This window comes from Spinacia oleracea, chromosome 4 (genome assembly GCF_020520425.1).
Source record: "Spinacia oleracea cultivar Varoflay chromosome 4, BTI_SOV_V1, whole genome shotgun sequence".
Lineage (NCBI taxonomy): Eukaryota > Viridiplantae > Streptophyta > Magnoliopsida > Caryophyllales > Amaranthaceae > Spinacia > Spinacia oleracea.
The window spans coordinates 3,987,212-4,008,105 of NC_079490.1; the positions used below are offsets into that span (position 1 = coordinate 3,987,212).

Below are 20,894 nucleotides of genomic sequence, written 5' to 3' on the forward strand. Positions count from 1 at the left end.
TTACCACCCACAAGAATGTAATTCGCTAATCGTTATCAGCTAAACACCTCCCACACTCCACAGAGTCCCCACACCCACACCCCTACCCACACCCCTCCCCCTCCCCTGCCGAAAAAGAGAGAATAAGGTGAAATGATAGTGAAGCTTATTATGTTCCTTGTAAAACATTTAGCTTTCATTTAGAATCTCTTTACATCTTCTAATGTTATACACCCATTCATGCTAACTTCTTCTAAGAATCTAACCCCACTATAGTTATGAAAGTAGGTGGACCCCTAATTGTTATGATCACATAAAAAGATTTTGGTTGTCAAAAATATTTGAAAATGAAATAAAATAAAAGTTATGCTTAAAACATGAGAATAACGAAAGATAAATTTGCTACACTATACTATCAACTGATGCAACATGAGATGCGCTGGAAGATGATGGGCGTTAAAAACTTAGTATATAAGTGCACATTGACATAATTTCTTCTCTACAACTTCTTAGTAACTCATCTTCTATTTTTCTACATAGCACGTCTTAGAAAAATTATAGCACGTCTTAGAAAAAAGAAAAACAACTTCTTAACCATTCTCTATCATGTCTAGAACACATAGAGATGCACTTGTCGTCGGTCGGGTTGTCGGTGATGTTTTGGATCCCTTCAATAAGAGTGTAAATATGCGTGTTAGATACGCCAATAGAGATGTTAGTAATGGATGTGAATTTAGGCCATCTGAGGTTGTTAGCCAACCAAGAGTAGAGATTGGAGGTGACGACCTTAGAACTTTCTATACCTTGGTAAGTCTATTTAATTTAAAATTTGTCTCTTAAGAACCCTTTCTCAAATCACGTGTCATTTTATCAAAATATTTTCATACTAGTAAAATTATGTAATTTGTTTTATTTTTTTTGCTAAATGATTGAAAATTTGTAGGTGATGGTGGACCCCGATGCTCCTAGCCCAAGTAACCCACACTTGAGGGAGTACTTGCATTGGTTAGTTTACAATATTTATACATCTCTAACTTTTTGCCATATTTATTGATGTTTTTCACAATTTTCATATTTGCATACTTAATTGTTTTTATTTTTCTGATTTGAAAAATATATACTAAAACCCTTCCCCTTTAAGAAAATAATTATGAAAGATAAGATCATTAATTACTTACTTGCAATTGGGATCTTCCATAGGTTATAATCCCTTATCTCCCCCCCCCCTCCCCCTCCCCTCTTTTCATCATTCATGCTACCAAGTACCAACCACCGTCCGCCACCACCGTCCGCCACCACCGTCGTCCAATAATACGCCGTCGGTATTACTAAGAATCCGTCGGAGAAGCGTACGTTCCAAAGATGGCTAGAGTGGTGGTGGTGGTGGTGGTGGTTGTGGTAGGAGGAGGGTTGGTTGTGTGAGTGTGTGAAGGAGTTTGGGGGAACCTTATCTTCCACCCTTTTATTATTTGTACCTTTAGTAGTACGTACTTGTATTAAATTTCACTCTTAGACTACGTACGTCATTATAAAATACATATAAACGAAAAATAAATAAAAAAGCCACTCCAAATCATTTTCCAATACTTTGTTCTATGCTTTTTCTTTAAAAATGATTCTTAACTCTTTTTTTTTTTTTTTTAAAGAAAAATTATTTCATCATAAGTTATTTCAACACTTTGTCTTTTTTGACGGTGCACCTATGTTATCCGGATTTGGATACTGGAGAAGGGTATGTGTCCAAGTGTATGACACGACTATTTTGTAAAAAAAAAATAAAAAAATTGCATGAGTTAGGTTCAAAATGAAGTGCAGATGTGTCTATATCCATGTCCGAGTGTCGAGTATCCAACACGAGTATTTGAACCTTTAGGTAAAATGAAGTGTCCAATTAGCAACGTTGTGCACATTTGCCAATACACCATCTATATATTTAATCTCATATTAATAATAATTAAAAGATTAAATATTTTTAAAACATTCATTGACATGAATGGAACAAGATACCATAAAGTACACATAAAGAAATAAATAAATAAGAGGCAGTCCAAATCATTTCCAGGCACTTTGTTCTTTGCTTTTTCTTCAAATGATTCTTATTTTTTTATATTTCTCTTATACTTTGTATTTATGACATCATAAATATCAATTCATGTTCTTAAAGTTTTTACCACATATGCTCTATAATGTAGAGGTTGTTTTTTCGCATATCAGATATGTGTGGTAACACACATATCAGCTAAAAGACAAATAGGTAAAAGACAAAATAGTAAGTACCATTCTGTAAAAAAAAGTACCATTCTGTAAAAAAATGTACCATTTTTGTTTAAAAAAGTACCATTTAATTATTTTTTTGTCCTTTTTCCTATTTTATCTTTTGCTATAATATGTATTTACAAGCACATAACTGATATCCGAAAATACTTCCTCCTATAATGTATGCTAACTGGATCCAATTTCTTTTTGGTTAAAGGTTGGTGACTGATATTCCCGGGACCACAGATGTTTCCTATGGTGAGTATTACTGATGTACGGAGTAGTAGTTGCTAAGTTTAAACATAATTAGACTGATCTGCTCTGATTTTTCTAATTTTTGGTTTAAACTTATTTGATTTGGTATTATTTGAATGTTTTCTGTGCGTGTTTTTTATTTTGTTAGTCTAATTTGGTCTAATCTGGTATAGCATAATAATAAATTAGAATAAGGTGAATATGATAAATTACTCCATATTGAAACATAATGCATACCTTTTTTATTAGAAAATATAGCTATTTGACAAGAAGTTTATGTTATACTCCGTACATAAAACCATCATATGTTATATACTTCAAAACGCTACTTATGAAAGTCAAAACACTTGATATTTGGGTGTTCTATTTAGATTAGTAAGTAATGAATTACTCGATTTTTTCTTGGTTTGGAAATGAGGTAACTATTTATAAACAAATGAAGTATTAAGGATCTTATAAATAGCACACACGTCATTATATTATGTACTCCGTAGCTGCGAATTTGTGACGATGTCTTCATTTTACCTTAAGTATTCACATTAAAATACTCGACATTTCAACAAACAAAAAAAAAAAAAAATTATATAAAATATGAACTTTTGACACTTTTTCATGAAGATGGGTTCTTTTCCTGCAAAGAAAGTAATTATTCTTCACTACTTTATTTATTTTATTTAAAAAATGCCCTTTCTCTGACTTTAGGTTTGCTAACTGAGGTACATGATCCGTACTTGTAGATGAAAGTTAAAATTAGTGAATCGAGTGGTAAATCGAGTTTAAATTTGAGTGCAAAGCTTAATCATTTGTACTCTTTGTCTCAACGTATGTACCAAATCCATCTTGTTACTATGATCATGTAAATCACTTTTTACCTTAGCATAGAATCATAGTGTCGAGATCATATAATTAGAGTATATGATTCTGAATTGGGACGCTATTAAAGTACGTAAAATAGAGTATTGATTCACACTTTATATCATTAGAGTATATGATACTGGATCGGGTCACTATAAATTGACGTAAAATAGAGTATTGATTCATACTTCTATTACTAGAGTATATGATTCTGGATCAATACACTATTAAAGGACGTAAAATAGAGTATTAATCCATACCTCTATCGTTAGAGTATATGATTCTGAATCAGGACACTATTAATGGATGTGAAGTAGAGATTTCGTCAATGATTATTTCTCAAACGCATAATGATAGAGTATAAGATTACACATGATAGAAAAATGTTAAAAGAGCAAAAATAGATTACTGATTCATACTGAACAAAGTAGCTTCAAATATTCGAATTGAATTAATAGTCTTTATTGACGGTGGGCACAAAATTTTATGAACGCGTAACACTTTTTTTTTTTGTTTTTTTTTTGTTTTTTAGAAGTGGATGGCAAATTTTAGCTTTTAAGTACTCCAATACTGAACATGCCCTACATGGCCTTTTGCATTTGTGCCCCCACAACATATTTGTAATATTTTGCTTGATTTGTGTTAGTATGTGACTATGTGTAGCCATCTTTTATCTTGTTTTTCTATGTATATTTCTTGCGGGTAATTGATAATTTTTATAAACCAACTTAACAAAAGTTGGTGGAGTTAATGGAGAATCGACCTTGTGACTTGAAGATTATAAGGTCGAACTTTATAAACTACGAAATGTTTGAGAGTGACTCGAGCGAGACCTACGTAGCTATGCTGGTTAATCTATAATAGATGTTGGTTCAGTAGGGTCCCTTCATTTTTTTTTTTTTTTTTTTTTAAGTTTTCAACAATGGGTTCTCTCTTAAGTCTTAATATGACAATATATTTTTGTTTAGGTCAAGAGTTGGTTTGCTATGAGAGCCCAAGCCCAACAGCAGGGATACATCGATTTGTATTCGTGCTATATCGACAACTTGGAAGACAAACCGTTTATCCTCCTGGTTGGCGCCAAAACTTCAAGACTAGAGACTTTGCTGAAATATACAACCTCGGCTTACCCGTTGCTGCCGTTTATTTCAACTGCCAGAGGGAGGGAGGCTCTGGTGGAAGAAGACTGTGAAATCCTGAAAATTATTAGGTGCACTCGAATACGCCGTGCATCTATGAGTATTTTAATACTCATTGGTGATCCCTATCACATTTTCTCTTCGCTTATAAAGGGAAAATGTGAGAAGGTGCACGATGCACCTACTATGTTTTGGTGAAATCCTCGACATTTCTTTACTCTACCGTAAAGAGGCCGTCACCAAACATCTATATATGTACCACACTTTTTAATGTCTTGGCTAATACTCCGCAGTAATCAACACTTCTAAAATAAATAACATTCTACCGATGAGGTATTGGCCTAGTGGTTAAGACTGAGGGCCTATTCACGATAGGTCTCAGGTTCGATTCTTCCCGCCTCCTTTATGATTTATATTGCTATTTATGACTCATTCGCAAAAAAAAAAGAAGTCATTTTAAGACATTTTTATTAGAGTTATATAGTAATGATCTACTTTTACTCCTCGGTAATTTAACTATCAAGAAAAGTAATTACTGCTTTGTTTTTGGAAGGGAATTATTTCCGTATTACTCTTAATATATAAACTAGTATAGTAACCGTGCAAATGCACGGTATAAAAAGTTTAAAATTTAAGTTTGCACTAAATTAAAAATATAAATATTTAGTTAGTGATGATACGAAATACTTCCTCCGTTCTTTTTTAAATGACACAATTATTTGGGCACGTTTGCCAATGTACGACTTCAAACACTAATATCTCCAACTTTGGAAAAGAAAAAATTATAAAAAGTTGATATTTAAAAAATATTTATTGAGACGAATCTAATAAGACCCCACACGACTATGTTTTTTCTTAAGTATAAACCACAAAATCAAGTCAAAAGAGCTTGTGTGAATAGTATCCAAAACCCAATTGTATCATATAAATAAGAACAGGGGAAGTATATATTAAACTTGTTCACGAAGTTATATACGTATATGATTATATAATAAAAAAGTTATTATAATTTAGCGAAAAATCAAAATTTTACGCCTTAATTTATACGCAGTGTTACCCGTTGCAACACACAAATCATACCACAAATATGCTTTACTATTTAAATTATTAGTTTGGCAGTCAAAGCGGGAGGTTGTCGTACGCTTAGACTGTCCCTGAAATCATCAAAAAGTACACGCGGAAGACCTTTAGTAAAAATGTCTGCAATTTGGTAATGGGACGGTACGTGAAGAACACGAACTTCTCCACGGGCTACTTTTTCACGTACGAAGTGTATGTCCATCTTAATATGTTTCGTGCGTTGTGTTGAACTGGGTTACCGGAGGAGATAGATGGCACTAACATTATCACAATAAACCAATGTATCTTTCCGGATGGGACAACGGAGCTCCAAAAGTAAGTTTTGAAGCCAACAAGATTCAAAAACTACATTTGCCACACCACGATATTCTGCCTCGACACTTGATTTGGACAATGTAGGTTGCTGTTTTGAGGACCATGACAACAGATTATCACCAAGAAAAATACAGTAACCGGATGTGGAGCGACGAGTGTCTGGACACCCACCCCAATATGCATCTGTATAAGAGACTAGGGATGCAATAGAAGACTTATACAGATGGAGCCCAAGATCAATAGTACCTTGAATGTAGCGCACAATACGCTTGAGAGCATTCATATGCTCGACTTTCGGATCATGCATGTGTAAACACACCTGTTGAACAACATAAGAGATGTCTGGCCTGGTAAATGTGAGATACTGCAATGCACCTGCTAGTTGCCTGTAGTGTGTAGGATCCCCATAAGATGGCCCAGCCGAGGCACCAAGCTTGGCCTTGGTGTCTACGGGAGTGTGACTCGATTTGCAGGAAGTCATGCCTGCACGCTCAATAATATCTGTTGCATAGTTCTTCTGAGAGATAAACAAGCCACCTGAAGTGCGGGTAATAGAAATACCCAAAAAATAGCTCAAAGGACCTAAGTCCTTCATTGCAAATTCGGCACTGAGAAGAGACATGATGGATTTTCTGAGAGCATCTGAAGAAGCTGTGAGAATGATATCATCAACATATAGAAGAATATAAGCAATGTCAGAACCACGACAATTGATAAAAAGTGAGTGATCAGCTCGGCTATGGGAGAAGCCAATGGTGAAAACATAGTCAGCAAACCGTTGGTACCAGGCACGTGGGGATTGCCCATACAATGACTTCTTCAATAGACACACATGATTTGGGTATTTCGGATCCCGAAAACCCATGGGTTGATGCATATAAACTGTCTCATTAAGATTTCCATGAAGGAAGGCATTCATGACATCCAACTGATGCATGGGCCACGAATGTGACAGTGCTATACTCAACACGGCCCGAATAGTTGCCGGTTTGATAACCGGGCTAAAAGTTTCGTCGCAATCCGCTCCAACCTGTTGAGACCTTCCATCACCTACAAGACGGGCCTTATACCGCTCAAAAGAACCATAATATTTCTTTTTATGCCTAAAAATCCACATAGAACGAATAAGATTCACATCATTAGGATGCGGTACTAATTCCCACGTCTTATTTTTAATTAGAGCATCATATTCATCAACCATCGCAACTTTCCAATTCGGGTCATTAAGAGCACTAACGGGATTTCACGGAATAGGCGAAGGATGTGCTAGTGAAGGTGCTCAAATTGAATGGCCTTTTGGGTTAATTTGTGAATCCCATGTTGGCTTCTTGTGGTCATTCTGGTGGGCTGTTGAGTATGGGTCTGTGGTAATGGGCTGGCAGTAGGTGGGCTAGTTGGAGAAAGTGGTTGGCGGGTTGCTGGAGGGTTAATGATATTTGGTGTGGTGAATTGGGCCGGCTGCACAGCAGCAGTAGGTGTTTCAGTATCCGGTTTGACCTCGGCCTGGTCTGTGTTGGGGGGGGGGGTGTTTGGGAAATTGGGTTTGGCATGTTTTGGGCTTGTGTTGCTGAAGTGGGCTGACTGGAGGGAGTCCGGTATTGCACAAGGTAAGGGGAGAGCCCATTGTTTAAGAAATCATAGGAAGTGTTTGTAGGTTTATTCAAGTTTGAAAATGGGAATTGATTTTCATCAAAAATGACATGCCTTGAAATAATTATTTTCTTACTTGATAGATCATAACACTTGTACCCCCGATGATTTGGCGGATATCCCAAGAAAACACAAGGTGTGGAACGGGCTTGCAACTTATTTATGGTTGCGGATGGGAAAAGAGGATAGCAAAGACACCCAAAAACCCGTAAATGTGAACAAGATGGTGTTCTTTGGAAAAGAACTTCAGTTGGGGATTTGTACTTCAAAGTTTTTGTAGGGAGGACATTAAGAAGATATGTGGCCATTTGTAGTGCATGATGCCAAAAGGAAGGGGGCATGGATGCGTGAGCAAAATGAGTGCGCACGATGTTGTTAATGGACTTGATTTTTCTTTCCGCCTTTCCGTTTTGAGGGGAGGTATGTGAGCACGAAAACCTAAATTGCAAACCATTGGCCGTGCAAAAGGAATGAAATGGTCCATTATCGAATTCCTGCCCGTTATCACATTGAATATTTTTAATTTCCCGTTCAAATTGGGTTCAGATTAATGCTTTAAAGGAGAGGAAAATAGTATAAACTTGGGACTTGTTTGCAATGGGAAAGGTCCATAGAAAATTACTATAATCATCAAGGAAAAAGACATAATAGCGGTGCCCGTTTGAACTTAAAATGGGGGAAGTCCATAAGTCACTGTAAATAATATCAAAAGGCATTGTAGTAAATGATATAGAATCATGAAATGGCAATTTAATGTGTTTTCCCAAAGGACAAGAAGTACAAAAAGAAATTCCGGCTTTATTACATTTAATCAATGCATCACTAAGCAATGAATTAAGAATGCATGGCCCGGATGCCCTAAACAAGAGTGCCACAAATTGGGTGAAGCAGCAAGAAAAGTGGATGGTGATGATATCCTATTCATGGCAGTAATAGGATATAATTCCCCGGTGCTCTCACATCTCATTAGTTGGTTCCCTGTCTGTAAATCCTTCACAGAAAACCCAAGAGGATCGAACTCAACAGAAACATTATTATCGTTAGTGAATTTACGAACGGAAATAAGGTTTTTGATAAGTTTAGGAGCATGTAAGACATTTTTGAGATGTAAAGGGGGATTAGGCGGGGTGAGGGAAGTGTGACCATAACCACGAATTGGAATAGTATGACCATTACCAACAATAATACCAGATTACCAGTATTGTTGCTCAAATTAAAATAAGACGTGAGAGTACCTGTATTGGCAGTCATGTGAGAAGTAGCTCCCGTATCCATGTACCAATTGTTATCAGGTTGGTGAAGAGAGAAAGTGTACACAACGGCCTCAATATCAGTTGGTGCATATCCGGATGAGGGAGGGGCTTGCATGGAGTATGCGTGTTGTGCATGGCTTGGACGTGTGGCTGGGCCCAGAATCCCATTAGTGTTGGGCCTTGTTGGGCGTTGTGGTTGCCATGCAGTAGTAGGATATGGACAAGGAGGCATTGCCCATGGATCATACTTCCATGGAGCATACTGTTAGGTTATGATACATATGACAATTCATAAATCATGCGGAAAAACCATAAAGCCAGGAAAGCATATTATTTACACGTAATCATTTAGCATAGTTTAGATGCATACACTTTGTTGTGTGCCTTCCCTAGCTGCGCCCGAACCGAACAAGAACAAGTCTTTAGGACTCCAAATGTCGTCCCTCCGTAGATAGTCCACAGCACGTCCGGATCCACCTTAACCTTGACCAACTAGGATCGCCCTTAAGGTACTTAGAATTTTCGGCTATTGTAGGCAATTATATGACTGAATTTTTGCTCTCAAAAATCACTTTGAATACTTGAATCGTGTATACAAATAATGACCCTAGGCCCTTATTTATAGAGGTATGGAAAAGGAATTGTAATCCTACTAGGATGTGGATTTGTTAATTAGAACTTTATTAGGACTCTAAATAACAAAGCAAATCTAATAGGATTAGGATTTTAATCTTCGCACGAATCCTAATAGGATTAGGATTTCCCGCACACGCATCGTACAAGCCGTGCACCCGCGCAGGCCTTGCGGCCCACGACAAGCGCACAGCCCATGTGCGGTGCTGCGCGCGCGCGCGCCCTTGGCTGGGCCTGGCCTTGCGCTGGGCCTGGTCGAGGCGTGCGTTGCTGCGTGCGGCTCGCTGGGCGATGGCCTGGCTTCGTGCTGGGCCTTCGTCTAGCGGGCCTCGTCCGATGCTAATTCGTACGATACGCTTCCGATTAAATTCCCGATTCCGGAATTCATTTCCGATACGAACAACATTTAATATTTCCGATTCCGGAATTAATTTCCGTTTCGAACAAATATTTAATATTTCCGTTTCCGGAATTATTTTCCGATTCCGATAATATTTCCGATTCTGACAATATTTCCGTTTCCGGCAATATTTCCGATTCCGGCAATATTTCCATTTCCGATAATATTTTCCGATACGTACCATGTTTCCGTTTCCGGCAACATCTACGACTTGGATAATATTTATATTTCCGATACGATCCATATTTCCGTTTCTGGCAATATCATCGTTTCCGGAGTATTCATTTCTTGCCTGTGACGATCTTAGCTCCCACTGAAACCAAGATCCGTCGGTTCCGAATATCCATAGATAGAGTATTTAATGCCATTAAATACTTGATCCGTTTACGTACTATTTGTGTGACCCTACGGGTTCAGTCAAGAGTAAGCTGTGGATTAATATAATTAATTCCACTTGAACTGAAGCGGCCTCTAGCTAGGCATTCAGCTCACTTGATCTCACTGAATTATTAACTTGTTAATTAATACTGAACCGCACTTATTAGACTTAACATAGAATGCATACTTGGACCAAGGGTATTATTTCCTTCACATACGGCCAGGGAGGAGGTTGTTGCGGGGCCACCGCCGGCTGCTGGGAGGTTGGCTGGGCACCGCCGCCGCCGTGGTTATTTTTGCCACGGTTGTTGTTGGAATTATTACCACGACCCCGATTCTTAGAGTTCCTACCACAATTATCATGATTATGATTAAAATATCTACCATTATTATTAGAGTTACCTCCATGGTGATGATTGGCAGGCTGCGGTGGTGATGGATCATCGTTCACCAGGAGAGCGGTGGAGCCAGTATCGCGAGCCCTCTCCTTCGCAGTGGTGTCTTGAAGCTTGAGACGGGAACATGCTTCTGAAAATTTAGGGAGGACATCCCTTGTTGAATATTGGTGACGAAGGTCGAGTACTCCTCTGGCAAACCGGCAAGCAGCCGCATCACAAGGCGTTGATCAGAAACCGGTGACCCCACATTCGCCAATTGAGTTGCAAGGGATTGTAGGAGGTTATAATATGCGATCACAGATGAGAAATTTACCGGTTTTGTGGTGGTAAATTCGGTTTCAAGATACGCCGCCCTTGTATTCTTGTTATCTTGAAAGATTTGAGCAACCCGGTTCCATGCTTGTTCGGCTACGTCATCAACAACTATAACTGAGGTGAGAATGTCGTGAGACAGTGGCATATATCCACTGCAATACAACAGCGTCGAGTCTGTCCCATAGGCTTGGATCAGCAGCTTTGGAGGCGGTGTATGCAGCGAGTTCAGCGGCTTCGGTGGGGGGTATGATGTGGTTAAGAACATTGTGTATCCTTGCCTGCACTTTAAAGAGATTTGCCCACTCATGGTATTGACCCGTTACAAGGTCCAGGGGGATGGAGATCAACGACTTCACATTCGTGACAACTAGGGCAGAGTGAAAGGTGTTTTTCTCAGCCATGGGAGAAGATGGGAAGAGGTTCAGAAATGGAGGAAGAAGGTGGACGACGGCTAGGTTAAGAGGGAGGATACCTAGTCTGATACCATGTAAGAGGGAATCATCCGTGAGTATTATTGATAATCATCAATCAATATATACAAGATTTACAATAACGGTTAGCATATTCTAAGACTTAATTACATGAACTAAATTGCTGTAAATTAGGGATTATTATTCTAATTTATTTACTTGCTAATATGCTAATATATGCTTTGACTATATCCTAGATTACATATAGTCTATCATTTACTACAGTTCACTGACTCCTTGTGTCACCTCTGAAAATGTGGGACACACCTTAATTGAAAGTAGAAGACCTACGTTGTCAGTGACCTTCTCGTTACTACGCTGGCAGCATATGTAAAGCAGAATCTTTCTCATATTGTTAATTGTTCGTATTGGGGTTTCTCCGCTTTCTGTTTCGTGTCATGTTAATGTCCAAAGCAATTTTACTGTTAAGTGGGTTTTTTTTTTGGCTTACAGTAGAATAATTGGTCTTCTGATTGAATGACTTTTCTGTGTTCTTATGGGATCGGGTTGTGTGTGGGTTCAGCCCTGGGTCATGCTTGTAGAGTTGTAGGTCCCTAGGCTTGTCTCATTCCCCAAAAACTTGAGTTATAGTTCATATTTTTGTTTCCCATATTTATAGATCATGTGGAACATCTAGTCTCCTTCTCCTTGCCACTCATGTTTTGTTTTTATTTATTAAAAGGTTTATCTTGTACTTCCTCCGATTTTTAATACTCGCAACGTTTGGATATGGGATATTGAGTGTTGAATTTTTTTAAAAGAAATTAACTTTGTTTTTGTTACTTGTATGGCTTTGATGCAGATGAGAAGTTGGTATATCCGTTTTCCAACAATCTTACAAGAAGACAATATTCTCACTCAGTTTGCTGCTTCAATGAGTCAGTTTTCCATTTTGTCGAAGCAGCAAAGGTATGTACTCTTCTTAATTACGTGTTTTGTATCTATTTTTTCTCTCTAATAGGCATTTTGGAGGTAAATAAATCTTGGAATGTGTGGAAGATAGTTTTTTCTGTTTAACAATTACTCCATAGTAGGCTATCTTCATACAATCAATGTCTATTAGACATATGTTTCACTATCTTCATACACCATGTTTATCTATAATTTATTCCCTTGTGATGAATACTAATAAAACTCAACAAGATGTGTTGGTGTAATGGGCCCAACATATTTTTTTTTTCCGCAACCAACCAAAATATAAAATTTGAGTTTTCTCATCATTAACTTTTACATGATTTTCATCATTTACAATCTCACTTCTAGTGTGTATATATGCATTTTGAAATTACATTCATATTCATTTATTCACCCATGACATACTATATTTTATTTTCACATTCTCGATCATGGCTATTGACACTATGGGTGATGATAAAGGTCGCAAGTTGCGACAACATTTAGTTGTCGCAATCTTACGTGTCGGAGTTTAATTGGTACATATATGCGCCACGTAGGCTATGAGTCATCATAATAATTTTACTATCAATGCAAAATTTTTACTATGAAAATATGTAAATAAGGTAATTGATATAAAAAAAGAAACAAATTAGAATATTAAGATTTTCCTACTTTTATTTTAAACAGGTATAATAGGATATATACGTTAAATATTTTAGATTCCAATTTAAATCATGACACATAAGCATGACATGTCATCATTGTGACACGGCTTAAAGGTCGCATGTTGCGACCTTTATCATTTTCGCTTCACTATTACTAGTCATATAATTTCTCATTCACTTCGATGAATGATTTACCTAGTTGAACACGATCATAATATTTTTCTCCAAAATTTCTTTATTATATTCATCCACAAAAACACAAAATATGAACTAATTAAAAACTCTATTAAATCTTTCTCAATATTATCGTGTCTGCAGGACAACACTAGTTTCATGAAAGATATATAGGGCATCTTGACAATATGATTTAGAAACTATTATAATTTTTTAGGTCATATTTTATTGTACTTCTCCAAAAGGTATGCGTGCCTTTAATGGTCAAATGTCAAGACTTAAGTAATGAACCTATTTCGACTTGTAACCAAAAGTCAAGGGTATATTTGCATTTAACCTGTAACACCCTTGATAAATAATTTTCTTCAAGGAAGAGCAAGACCACATATTTAAGTTTTTCAATATTATCTAGTAAATTCTATCATAATTTCTACTTGTTTCAATAGACCAATGTCTTTTATTCTCCACAGCGGTAAGATACATTGGTCACATTCTCTTTTTATATTTTCTTTTGTTTGTTACCATCTTTGTCCCACTTCTTGTGGGAATATGAGTTCTTGAGAGAACCACCTTGGTCTCGTCAGAAACAATGGACGTGATTCATTATTTTTTTATTAATAGCTCGTTATTTTTCTCAGCCACGAGGAGACAAGATATAATTCAGAATATTCCTTAAATCTCTTTTCACGATATTGTGTCTGCATGACAACATTATTTGCCTGAAAGATTGAATATATTTTCTCTAATATTTTTGCATCAGTGATTCTCTCTCCGCATAATTTCAATTGTGAAGTAATTATGAACATAGCTGAGTTATCTTCAGATACATAATTAAAGTCTTGTAGTCTTAAGTGTAACTAATCATAACGATCACAGTTTTCTGGTGGTCATACTTTTTCTTTAGATTACTCCAAAGAACTTGTGGATCTTTTATGGTCAAATACTCAATTTTAAGACCCTAGTGGAGTTGATGACGAATAAATATCACATATAGCCTTTGCCTTGCTTTTACTTGTTGGTTTATTTATTTCATTAATTGTATCACCAAGGTCTACCGCAAATTCAAGTTTTATAAGATTCAACATATTCCACTATACAAGGAATATTAGAAATTAAGACTTACGGAGTAGATAATAAACACATTCATAAAACTAATTCATATTGCTATTCGTGTAATCAAAAGCATAACACATTTAATGTTTTGCTCTTATTTCAAGTAATTGGTCAAGACTAGACCTGGTTATCGGGCGGGGCGGGTCAGGGTCGGTGCGGGTCAAAAGAGGGTCGGGTATTGAAAGGGTCATTTTTAGCGGGTCGATAATGGGCGGGTCAAAAGCGGGTCGCGGGTCATTAGCGGGTCATTAGTGGGCGGGTCAATAAACGAGCAATGAAAAATGAAAAACAAAAGAGCCATGTGCAAGTACAAGTAAATACGAAGCTATACACGTAATTTTTTGTATCATTACTATTTTAATTTTCAAAATAATTGTAGTATAAGTTTGACCCTATAATGACCATATCCAATAAAGGCCCTGTCCAATAAGAGCCCTGTCCAATAAAAGCCCTATTAACTTGACCCTAACCCTATATCCATTAGACTACCCTGTCCAATAACCAGGTCTAGTCAAGACTATTAAAACATTGGGGAGACCGATGACTACAAAAGAAAATTTAATGCACCTACATTCTATGTATACTACGGAGTACTTTGATCGATCTAGTCACACTTCATATGAAATACTCCATAGTAATTAATTAATCTTCGTGCTTTTACAAATATACATTATTAAGCGGCAATATGCATATATTAGACCCATAAAGAAAACGACATTAATTATGATAATACTATTGTAAATATATCAGTTAGAAAATATGCAAGATAAACTATGGTGCGGTTGTATACAAAATCGTAATACGATGGTAAGTTCGTATACGATGCCATAAAACAGGTCTGGGATATATCATTATACTAGTCCGTTCCATAATGATCTTTATAGTTACTATTTGCACAAATATTAAGATTAAGTAGAAAAGTTGGTTGAATATAATAAAATATGGATAAAATAAGAGAAATGTGTAAAAAAGGTAGGTGGATGTAAGAAATAAATTAATAAAATAAGAGAAAGTGAGTGTAAAACTGTAAATATTTTGGGTAAGAAGGATAAGGTAGTAAATTTTCATGTCCAAAAATAGAATAAAGCAAAGCGTAAAGAACATTATGAAACGGACTAAAACGGAAAATGTAAAGATCATTTTGAAACGGAGGTAGTATATTCGTATATTATGCCATAAAACAGATCTATAATACACCATAGATGTACATGCATATTCACAAAATAGCATTGCATATCATAACTGAAATAGCAAAAACCAATAAAATTTAGCAATAAGATCATGAAAACCAACAATTAATCATAACTCCACTACATCAAGATAGATGTTATCCCACTTTTTGGACTAACGACATAACTGCTCTAACGTTTGATCATGTCGTGTCAACCAGGTTTTGTCGTGTCACAGGTGAACGTCGTGCCAGGGAGACGCGTCAGCCATGACGTCGTGCGACGAAGCATAGACGACAAAGGACTGGCGACAACGCACAAGCGACAGAGATATAGCCTCGACGAACAGGTTGACAAAGATAGGTTAAACATCTGAGCCCAAGGCCCAAGACAGGCAGCTACGTCATACTAGCAGAACAAGTCCAAAGAACATCAGAGAATTGCGGAGATGGTTGAAGACTGGAGAGACGTGTGATAAGGGGATCCCTACCTTTTAGGGAACTCTCAACTAACAGGACCGTTGGAACTATCCTATAAAAGCACGAAGACGATGACCCTAGAAGACACAAGTTAACTCAAGCACTCAAACTCTCAAGCTCTCAAGCGTTCAAACAATTCTTATTCTCGTACTTTAAATTCTTTGTATTAATCTTTAGAGAAGCATAAACAATCACACAGATCTCATAGAATACTTAGTGGATTGATAGCCTCATAGCTATCTGCGTTTTTTACCTTATTCCTGGGTTTTCCGCGTCAACACTTCTCTGCGTCGTGTCTCGTTTGTTTCCCTTTATTCGTTCATTGCTTAGTTAGTGTCGACCCGAGCCAAGTGTCGCCCCTAGACGAAATTTGGCATAAACAATAGATAATTAATGTTATCATCAAATAAGAGATGTCAACATATTGTTGACAGGAGAAGGTTTTGCGCATCAAAGTTCCATGAATTAAAGCAATTAAAGTAAACTTAAATTGATGTTATGATGATAATTTTTTTGTGTTGTGAAATAAAGAGAATGAGAGGAGAAATTCCGAGAGAACACCTGTGTATTTTATTCCATGAACAATGGATATATATACATACAATAGAATAGAGTTTAGTTGGGGATAAACCATAAAATCTAGAATATTCTAGAAATATACTAGAGGTATAATGGCATCCACATAATATTCATAACAAAGATAACAATTGGTAAATGGTACACCCGATTGTATGTAGCTCTACATGCAATTGGGTAGTCATGATTTTTAACCCCTCAAAAAGCACAATTTTATAGTTTAAAGCACATTTTTAAAGGTTAAAGTACATTTTTTATAGCTTAAAAGCAGATACATTTCAAAAATTGTTAGTACAAAAGAACATATGAGCGCGAAGAATTTGAGAGGATATGTAAACTGATGTTGGTTGCTCACCTTTTAAGTTTAGGTTTTTTCCCAATTGGAAGATGATATTCAATATCATAATATTTGAAAAACAAATGTGATTTTAAACTGAAAAATGTGATTTTAAACTGAAAATATGGTTTTAAACTTAAAAATATGTTTTTTTTTTTTTTTAAGGGATTAGAAAATACAAAACGATCCGGTTACATGTAGAGCTCCATATAAACGGGTGTACTAATAATTTGTGCAAAGATAACATTTATGGAAATTAATGGTAACTTTTTGTTTTCTTACGTGATGAACTGAGATTGATCGAGTCATTGAGTGTCTCGAAAGGAATCTCGAGGTGAGTCTCTAGTCTAATGGTAACAATGTGTTTCTCCACGGACCACGACGACTGTTCGTTCTTCCCTAATTCATTCACTTCTACGTGTTCTTCCTGTTCGTCCGTTTGATTGAAGCTATCTGAGTCTTCTCATCAACGTACAGCATTCCAATCCATGAAGGTTTATCATCTACTTCCTTTAATTTCCAATTTTGTTCTAGGTTTTATTACTCTTAATTGTTTGAATTCGGCATTTTCATGTTTCTGGATTTCCATTTTCAGTACTTACATTTTTTATCTGTTAATCCGAGAATCGAATTTCAAATCAATACGTACATTGTTCGCAGTTTCTGAACTTCCAGAATTTTGACAAGTTAATCGTTTTGATTTTAATAGGGTTTTGAAATTGTGTGCTAATTAGGTTGTGTGATTAATCTTAATTTTAGTTATTTCCTTCTGCTAATTTCTCTGATTAGACTGAACGGTGCTAATTAGTTGTGTGATTAGTTCATATCTTCATAATTGTTTGTATTAATCGATTTGAATATGTGCATTGTTCACTGCTTTTGAACATCCAGAATTTTGACAAGTTAATCGTTTTGATTTTAATTAGGGTTTTGAAAATTTGTGCTAATTAGGTGTGTGTTGTGATTAATCTTAAGTTAGTCAATTTATTCTGCTAATTTTGTCTGATTAGATTGAACGGTGCTAATTAGTTTTGTGATTAGTTCATATCTTCATAATTGTTTGTATTAATTGATGTGAAATTGTGAATATGTGGTGATGTGGTATTAATTATTTACCAATTCAATCAAACAGATAACTAAGTTTTTCATTCTATTAACCAGATACTTGTATTATACTATATATCAATGTTAAATGTCTATTTGAATTGATTGACGATTCCCTATATCGACAACATCGGCGCCATTTTGGGGGAGTTCTCTGTGTGTGTCTGGTTAGGGGTGAAAGAAGGAATAATATGAAAACATACTTAGTTAGGCACTATGTCTATGGCCATTACCATTGGAGTAGGAGTTTAGTACCGTTAAGTCGTTAACGGTATTACAATCTGCAGCTTAGAAGTCAGGGCACTATCTTTTGTTGGGGGTAGTTACATTCATACATGCTTTACAAGTTCTTGCTCTCTTTGCCAACACATTTACAAGGTGGTTTGCTTCCTGTCCACGTATTCAAACGTGATGTTTGTGAAGCTCATGTGACTACTCCTTACCATCATAAGCAACTTATAAATACTGATCAGACAACAAATGAACTTGTGTACAAGAGTTGATGGCATTGGCACAATCCAACTGTACATTAACTTGGTGAATGTTGTTACTAATGGCTAAATGTAAACCTTCCCTAATACGATACTCATCATCTTACCAAGTAGGGGTGTCGTAGAAAAACTTTGCTGACAAAAACCCATACCCCACTTTACTTTGTGATCTCTTATATGGAGAGTTTGATTCTACAGAATTTGAGGTGGTCTTTACAAGAATTTAGTTTTGAGTCAAAAGCTTTACTATTCCTTGTGAAGTTGTGATAATATGATGAAACGACTCATAAAATGCCTACTCCCATTTTAAAAAAAAATTGTGGAGTGGAGGATGATCATTGTTACACGCATATTTTGCCAAAAGTTCAATTAGAAATAGCCCTGCATTAACACTAGATAAGGCTGCAATCACCTAGGGCCACTACCTTAATCCAGTTATATGAAGCTGTATGGAATTTTTTTGGTGAGTCGTAGTCTTTGATTAAATTAAGAAACACAAGAAATATCTCATTTGTATTTTTGTGTACTATAAAAAAATAGTTGATTTTGTCTGTATTTTAATTGGAGCATTCAATGATTAGGCCTAACTGATAGTTAGCGTGATCCAATAATCCATTTTTTCAATTCAGTTCCAAGCTCAAGTTGACACTGAGAAACATGTTCATAAACAAAATCTATATTATGAATAAAATAATGAATTCGAAGATTTGAATTTAGGTGCTTGGGAATGGATCAATGGAATGACTAAGCTCAAATGAACGACAGGAGGTCTGCAAACTATAATTTTAACCTCATCTCTCAACAATGGAGAAGCATCATTGAAATGAATCATGGTAGTGTTTCTCTCTCTCCATTTCTCCCCGTTAACGGTGTGTTTGGATAGCAATGTAGAAGGGAAAGGAAGGGAGAGAGGGAGGAGGAAGATGAGGGGAAAGAAAGAGAGGGGCTACTCCATTTTCCCTCCAAATATACCCAAATTATGGTGTTTGTTAAATAGGGAGGAAAAATGGATCCCTCCCTCCCTTTCCTTCCCCCAATCTTTTATCCAAACAAGGGAGCTTGTTCCCCTCCGTTTCTCTCCATTTTTGCTTATCCAAACAAAATGTAAGTGATTTTCTTTCTTATATTTTGAAGGTTTCTAGACTATCTACATAATTCTTGATGATCAGGAAGATTGCAATGGCCTGAATCGAAGGAGAAGAAAACTGTTTTTAGAAGTGTGAGATTCTTCTTCCGCCAAAAGGAGGTCAGTCATATTTTGATGTTGCACTTTGTTCTTTCCCCACTTATTTCTCATATTCTTATAAATATCTGTTTTATTCGTTATTCCAATAAATATCTGTTTTATTCGTTTACACGAACTTTAACGGTTTTTTTAATTGTTATTATTGAGGTCATGATGACGTACCATGATTATGATTAATTAACAAAAAATATTGTGCTCAACTGCTTATGATTACAAACCATTATTGTGCTCACTCTGCTCAGTTCAAGGAATTGTTCATGCTCAAGATTTTGCTGCCATATCTCATATGGCTTATTTTCTGCTTTCTAGGACAGTTTAGCCAGTTCAAACATTTTTTGTTCACACAGTCCCTAGAGCTTATTAGGAAGTTTGATTATTAGCTTGCACCCTAAATTGGGATGTTAGGAGTCTAAGTGCTCATCTATTGCAAAACTTGTAAGGTTGTTAGTTGCTCAACTTCTTTAAATAATCTGAAGCCTTTTTCCTAACCAAGATTTAAATAAAAAAAACAGAGGGGGAGGGAAACCAAGAAAAATCTTAGCGAATGACATGAGAGTTGAGATAAGGAGGGAAATCAAGAAGATAAATTAGGAAAACATCTGATTGGATCAGGGAGAGAAATTAAAGAGCCATCACTCTTATAGTCTTATAGGTACGAATAGTTTAGGCATTTAGCTTTCATCATTTTTCACTTTCGAATTTTTCCCATCCTGCTTTACGTCTAAATTTATTTAAAAAGCAGAGATTTAGGCTTTGTCTTCTCCGACCGGAGTTGAATGGGTTCCTCTTTATCTAATCAATCAGTTTTTAATCACGGCTTTTCTATTCAGTCCTATCTCTTGGACTCTTGGTTGTATTAGGGATCGTGAGTTGGTGACTTAAAACTGATTAAATTAGTTGTTTTCAGCTGCCAAATCAGAACTGTATTCAGGCATATTTGACATACGTGAAGATACAGTGGTGAATCATGGCTCACTAATGGTCACATGCGAAGATAGGGTGGAGGAATCACGGCTTACTAATGGCTTTTCAGTGGTATATGTAAGAGGATAAAGTATCAGGTAACACTGTCCATTTCTCATGTTGGTTTGATTCTTATTTGAATTAAGAAGCTAAGTCAGGGTGTTTTATTCAGGCGTTTATAGAGTTATACGCTTTAGGGAATTAGGGTGAAGGGTTTGAGGACGAGGGACAACAAGATGTCGTCTAGAGCAATTAGTTTCTACTCAGGTTTAGTTCAGCTGCTAGAGTTGAAGATGGGTGTAAA

General features: G+C 36.3%; 2 protein-coding genes and 1 long non-coding RNA gene across 3 annotated transcripts; 2 read left to right on the forward strand and 1 right to left on the reverse strand.

Moving 5' to 3' along the window:
* Nucleotides 1-409: 409 nt before the first annotated feature.
* LOC110783401 (protein FLOWERING LOCUS T) lies at nucleotides 410-4,828 on the forward strand. The gene is made up of 4 exons (XM_021987744.2): nucleotides 410-786; nucleotides 923-984; nucleotides 2,453-2,493; nucleotides 4,314-4,828. Exons 1-4 carry the CDS (start codon nucleotides 586-588, stop codon nucleotides 4,535-4,537), a joined length of 528 nt encoding a protein of 175 aa, XP_021843436.1. The 5' UTR covers nucleotides 410-585; the 3' UTR covers nucleotides 4,538-4,828.
* A 971-nt stretch (nucleotides 4,829-5,799) lies between these two features.
* On the reverse strand, nucleotides 5,800-7,080 carry LOC110783272 (uncharacterized mitochondrial protein AtMg00810-like). The gene has a single exon (XM_021987582.1). It carries the CDS (start codon nucleotides 7,078-7,080, stop codon nucleotides 5,800-5,802), a length of 1,281 nt encoding a protein of 426 aa, XP_021843274.1.
* A 9,958-nt stretch (nucleotides 7,081-17,038) lies between these two features.
* LOC110783403 (uncharacterized) lies at nucleotides 17,039-20,687 on the forward strand. Its single transcript, XR_002532052.2, has 4 exons — nucleotides 17,039-17,280; nucleotides 19,099-19,214; nucleotides 19,516-19,627; nucleotides 20,535-20,687. It is a non-coding gene; the product is annotated as an uncharacterized lncRNA (long non-coding RNA).
* The last annotated feature ends 207 nt before the right edge of the window (nucleotides 20,688-20,894 follow it).

What these genes read in the sequence shown, in the direction of transcription:
- LOC110783401 (XM_021987744.2), top strand. Translation starts at nt 586, where the DNA reads ATGTCTAGAACACATAGAGATGCACTTGTCGTCGGTCGGGTTGTCGGT. An exon ending in TTAGAACTTTCTATACCTTG is followed by an intron (nt 787 to 922) that starts GTAAGTCTATTT and finishes GAAAATTTGTAG; the next exon opens with GTGATGGTGGACCCCGATGC. An exon ending in TTGAGGGAGTACTTGCATTG is followed by an intron (nt 985 to 2,452) that starts GTTAGTTTACAA and finishes TTTTGGTTAAAG; the next exon opens with GTTGGTGACTGATATTCCCG.
- LOC110783272 (XM_021987582.1), bottom strand. Translation starts at nt 7,080, where the DNA reads ATGGTTGATGAATATGATGCTCTAATTAAAAATAAGACGTGGGAATTA.